General features: G+C 36.0%; 2 protein-coding genes across 2 annotated transcripts in view; both read right to left on the reverse strand.

Moving 5' to 3' along the window:
• Positions 1 to 993, reverse strand: part of LOC144451192 (amine sulfotransferase-like) — a 6,008-nt gene extending 5,015 nt beyond the window's left edge. Inside the window, exons 1-2 of the mRNA XM_078141990.1 lie at positions 816 to 993; positions 318 to 441 (exon numbers count right to left, since the gene is read on the reverse strand). Coding sequence (XP_077998116.1) covers positions 318 to 441; positions 816 to 993 — 302 coding nt within the window. The remainder of the gene's footprint in view (positions 1 to 317; positions 442 to 815) is intronic.
• Positions 994 to 2,661: 1,668 nt separating this feature from the next.
• Positions 2,662 to 5,000, reverse strand: part of LOC144451193 (sulfotransferase 1C4-like) — a 4,145-nt gene continuing 1,806 nt past the window's right edge. The window contains exons 3-7 of the mRNA XM_078141991.1: positions 4,674 to 4,893; positions 3,959 to 4,088; positions 3,402 to 3,496; positions 2,950 to 3,124; positions 2,662 to 2,768 (exon numbers count right to left, since the gene is read on the reverse strand). Of these exons, the coding sequence (XP_077998117.1) occupies positions 2,662 to 2,768; positions 2,950 to 3,124; positions 3,402 to 3,496; positions 3,959 to 4,088; positions 4,674 to 4,893 (727 nt within the window). The remainder of the gene's footprint in view (positions 2,769 to 2,949; positions 3,125 to 3,401; positions 3,497 to 3,958; positions 4,089 to 4,673; positions 4,894 to 5,000) is intronic.

Below are 5,000 nucleotides of genomic sequence, written 5' to 3' on the forward strand. Positions count from 1 at the left end.
TACCACTTACTAACATTTTTCATAAACAGTTGTTCAAACTGCAACTTTCGCATTACCACTTACTAACATTTTCATAAACAGTTCAAACTGCAACTTTCGCATTTACCACTTACTAACATTTTTCACAAACAGTTCAAACTGCAACTTTCGCATTACCACTTACTAACATTTTTCACAAACAGTTCAAACTGCAACTTTTGCATTACCACTTACTAACATTTTTCACAAACAGTTCAAACTGTAACTTTTGCATTACCACTTACTGTTAAGCGTTTTTCACAAACAGTTCAAACTGCAACTTTCGCATTACCACTTACTGTTTAACGTTCTTCACAAACAGTTCAATAGGCGGAACACGTATATACTGTGCTAAGCTTTCATTCCTCTCTATGTCAGCATCATTCATGATAAGAGAAACCAGTTCAATCGTCCATGTCGTACCTTGAAAAAAAATATCACCGAATAACCATGGTCTTTGAAAAGTTCAAGAGTTTAAATGTAACACTTCAAAAGAGTTTTGGCAGCCTTTATATTGCCAGCTTCAGTACGACCATGGCATTACCTCGAAAAGAAATCATGTCAACCTCGTCTGACCATTGCACTTATTTGCATGACCTCGTTCCGATTAGTTTGATAACATATAAATTCATTATACGTGAATGTCAGTCGGATTTTGTATCCTAGATTGTTGTGATCAAACACAGACCCTCCACAAATAGGCACATGACACTCACTTATGGTGGGTGGGTGGGGGTGGGGGTGGGGGTGGTGAGTACGAGCTACTTGGGGTTTATGCAGTCATTATTTTGACTTACCTGACCTAGGATACGTCACAATAAATACGTCATCATGTCTACATTCGAAATTCAACACAGCATCTTTCAAATCTTTCCTGATTATAGAGCCTGGAAACAAAACTCCGTCACAGAGAAACTGTCCCGGAACCTTGTAAAATGCATCAGACTGCGCAGACATTCGGTGCGGTCCCGCCATGGCCAGACATTAAAGTCTTTAACCTATCTCGTGTAGTATTTGAATAGGTCAAAGTTCAAATATTGAGTTCATCGTCCATCCGTGGATAACGAAGTACCGTGATATTATAATATGGAGGTTTCACTAACATTGAATATTTTCCTATGAATAAATTAGGCGCGTAAAGTTAATTCAGATATACAGTCAATGCCACATCAACACGTTGATTCAACACCTGAGAGTCAGGAATATCAAGTTTACACGTGACGACCTGTTAAAGCTGAAATAGCTGTAACTAAGAATTTTTTTCTTCAAATAACCAAACTTACCAAATATCTGGTCAGTTACTTATAAAAAGACATTGTATCTGTTAATCAGTGGTCAATATATTATCCATGGTGGTGATGTAGTGACAAGTTTAAATTTTGAGCGAAGGCTCGGTTTTGAATCTGTCACCATGCTAAAACTGTTTTTTGTAACTGTGGTATCGTTTTTCGATTAAATAACCACAATCTATTCACTGAAAAGTAGTAAAATACCAATAATCAGGCATTGTACATGTTAAACAGTGATCGATCTTATCCATTAGTACTGTAATAACAGGTTTAATCGTGATCGCCGTTGAGGGCGCTGATTTGGGGTAAGGACCTAATGCTAAAATCAATTTGATATGATTTATCAAGTATACAGCTGCAACAAATATATTCACCTATAGGTGATTCAATACTTTTCAGGGTGTACGGCATTATGAGTAAGTTATTATAGCTAACAAAACATTTTCAAAGAATATGTTTGGTTGTAGCTAGTGCAGCTTTAATACTAACTTCAGATAACTCAGTGATTAGAAAGTTTACAACTTAGGCAGCCAGTCCAAAAGAAATTTAAATACATTATCCAGAATTTCAAAACTAACCGGCGCACATGGACGTGCAACATCGCTTATGTTGTTACACTTGTTTTGACTTTGTTACATTTGAAATAACATTTTCATCATGGAAAGGTATGTTGACATGTTTAATAATTATTGTAAGTGATTTTTATAGAACAAAGACAAAGCCCCCTCAATAACAGAGAAGGATTTTACTGGTGAACCCAGGGTATGGTCAGGTGATAACCTTACCCCCGAGTAGCGCATGAAAACATCGCAAACACTGTATTCAGACACTTTTGTCGTATTCCTAAAAAACTGAAATATTGATTTATTTATTACTAATTATGTACATATATAACCCATAACATGACTGTGATATAATAATCAGCCTGTACAGTATACATTTTCTGTTCTATACACATGATACAGAATGCACGCTACTCACTGAGGACTAGAACACATAAATATTATCCGACCTTGCCTTGACTTCGTCGGACGTCCAACATACACCATCTTTTATTAATTCTATTAATTTCAAAAATAGTATTAATAATTTAAAATTACAAAAAAAGTCAAGGCGACTGTTGACAGTCTACCCCTCCCCCTGCGTGTACAGATTGCACGGCGTAGTAGTAAGACTATTGTTGTACTAAATATTGATCAACAATGGACATTGATGTAAAATCGCTGAGTATGGTCACGTGACATCTTTGGAAGAATTTTTTGAAATCTTCATGGTGTTGAACATTCAGTCACACTCAGTGTTTATTCTATTTTGATTATCAGGTGGTTGTATCCACATAACCAATGCGTCGCTATCACCATTGAAAGGAGAGTCCACTGTCCTTCATCTTTGTCTTGTACAGTTCTTCAAATTCTGTATTCTGAGCTACAGTGAAGTAGTTTTGCCAGTCACCAATCACGCCTACAGGTAAAGTATATTAACATATTTGCAAATTATGTATCCCATTAATAAATAATTGCTAGAATATTTAATGGTTTTATTCCTAACACGTGATAACTGTTATATCAAAGTCTGATATATGGGTTAAGAATAAAACTGTGTATATTAACGAACACATAGAAAAAAGAGTCAATGTACTAACCCTTTCTAATGAATTCAGCTCGTTTAAAGTTAAAACTAGGATCACGTTCCATATTGACGCCAGGATTTATCTTCATGTTATCAAAGCTACAGTATATTTCTATTTGGTTAATCTTGTCATCTGTTAAATCTTTGTTCAGAAATTTTGCCAGTTTCTTGATTACTCCACGAAGGTCCTAGATAATGTACAGAAAGACGCTTTGTGTCATTTACACGAGATTTGGTTAGTGTCATCATCATCATCATCATCATCATCATCATCATCATCATCATCATCATCATCATCATCATCATCATCACCACCACCACCACCACCACCACCACCACCACCACCACCACCACCACCATTGTTATTATCACCACCACCACCACCACCACCATCATCATCATTATCATTATTATAACCACCACTACTACCACCACCGTCATCATTATCAATGACAGTATTATTACCTTTTTCATGTCTTCATATTTCAAAAAATAAACATTTTCTTTGTCTTTGTACTTCCACCAACCTAGCACGTGATCAAACCAGTCACCATAGATAACTACGAATTGAAATACAAACAATTTGATTATGTAACGAAAATATGTGCTTCTAAATTCAAAAAATCTGATGGTGTAACGCGAATATGGGCTTCAATCAATTTCGACATATTTTTAATGTTTACTCTTTGTTAAACAGAAAAAGAAATGAATTCTGCATTTTAATTGATATAAATGTATCAATTATCTAGTTGGTTTTTGAAAAAACAATTGTGTAGATTTCTATACAACTTTCTAATGGTTAAAACTTGTTTATACTATATCATTAATCATACTAAAAAATGCAATAAAAATATGGAATATATACCCTGATCGTTCTACGTCATGACAACACGTGTCTATGTCACGACAACGTGTGTCTACGTCATTGGTTCTGCTGTATTCGAAATTGCCATTATTTCCACTGATTCTGGTACTGGTATAACTATATTATATCACATAGTATTAACGTGAGCTCTACGTACGTTGTTTCTTCATAGCTAAGTTGTAGAATTCATTCCATGTACCGCTATAGGAACCTAGAAGATAGTTGCATCTATGGAGGTGATAGAAGGAGACGAGTGTGTCCTTGGGATTTCTTGCAACACAGATTATCTGTTTATAGACAAAATATTTCAATCCTAACAATTATACAAAATACATTCTTCAGCATCCGTACGTACTTATATGGCAAAATACAACAAAATTGTGCGTTTCCGATAGCACCCGACAGCCAGAGAGAGGGAGAGAGGGAGAGAGAGAGAGAGAGAGAGAGAGAGAGAGAGAGAGAGAGAGAGAGAGAGAGAGAGAGAGAGAGAGAGAGAGAGAGAGAGAGAGAGAGAGAGAGAGAGAGAGAGAGAGAGAGAGAGAGAGAGAGAGACAGAGAGACAGAGAGACAGAGACAGAGACAGACAGACAGACAGAGAGAACGCGCGAGAGACAGACAGACAGACAGACAGACAGACAGACAGAGACAGGGAGAGGTTTAGGGGTGGGGTAGGTAGGTAGATAGACAGATACACAAACATCATCATTTCATAACCACTCCTATTAAATGGGAGATAATGAATACAAGAAAAGTCTATAATTTCAACGTAAATATAAAAATGGTTGAAGTGAAAAACAAATGTATTTGGAAGTTGAAATTGAAAAATGAATATATGTTCCCCATAAACTGGAATAAGTTAAGCTCATTGTTACCTTTGAACGTTTCTCGAATGCCTTTGGTGGAAAGAGTTTATGTTGCATGTGTGTTTTTACCATACGTGGTGTACTTGATGGCAATAGATTCAAATACTCCACAGCATCCATAGCAGCGTGAATAGCTGATTCTTCAACATTTTCTATTTTGAAATAGCGTTGAAAAGCTAACGGAAGCCAATTCTTTAACTTGGAAAATTGAAGTATAAACCATTGAAACCTAAATGATAGACAAAAGATACATAAAGCAAGAAATAACATTAAAGTGATGGTTAAAGTGATGCTTCAGTAACTTATCGCAAGTACCTTTTAAATATGTAGCCACAG

Source organism: Glandiceps talaboti, chromosome 21 (assembly GCF_964340395.1).
Source record: "Glandiceps talaboti chromosome 21, keGlaTala1.1, whole genome shotgun sequence".
Lineage (NCBI taxonomy): Eukaryota > Metazoa > Hemichordata > Enteropneusta > Spengelidae > Glandiceps > Glandiceps talaboti.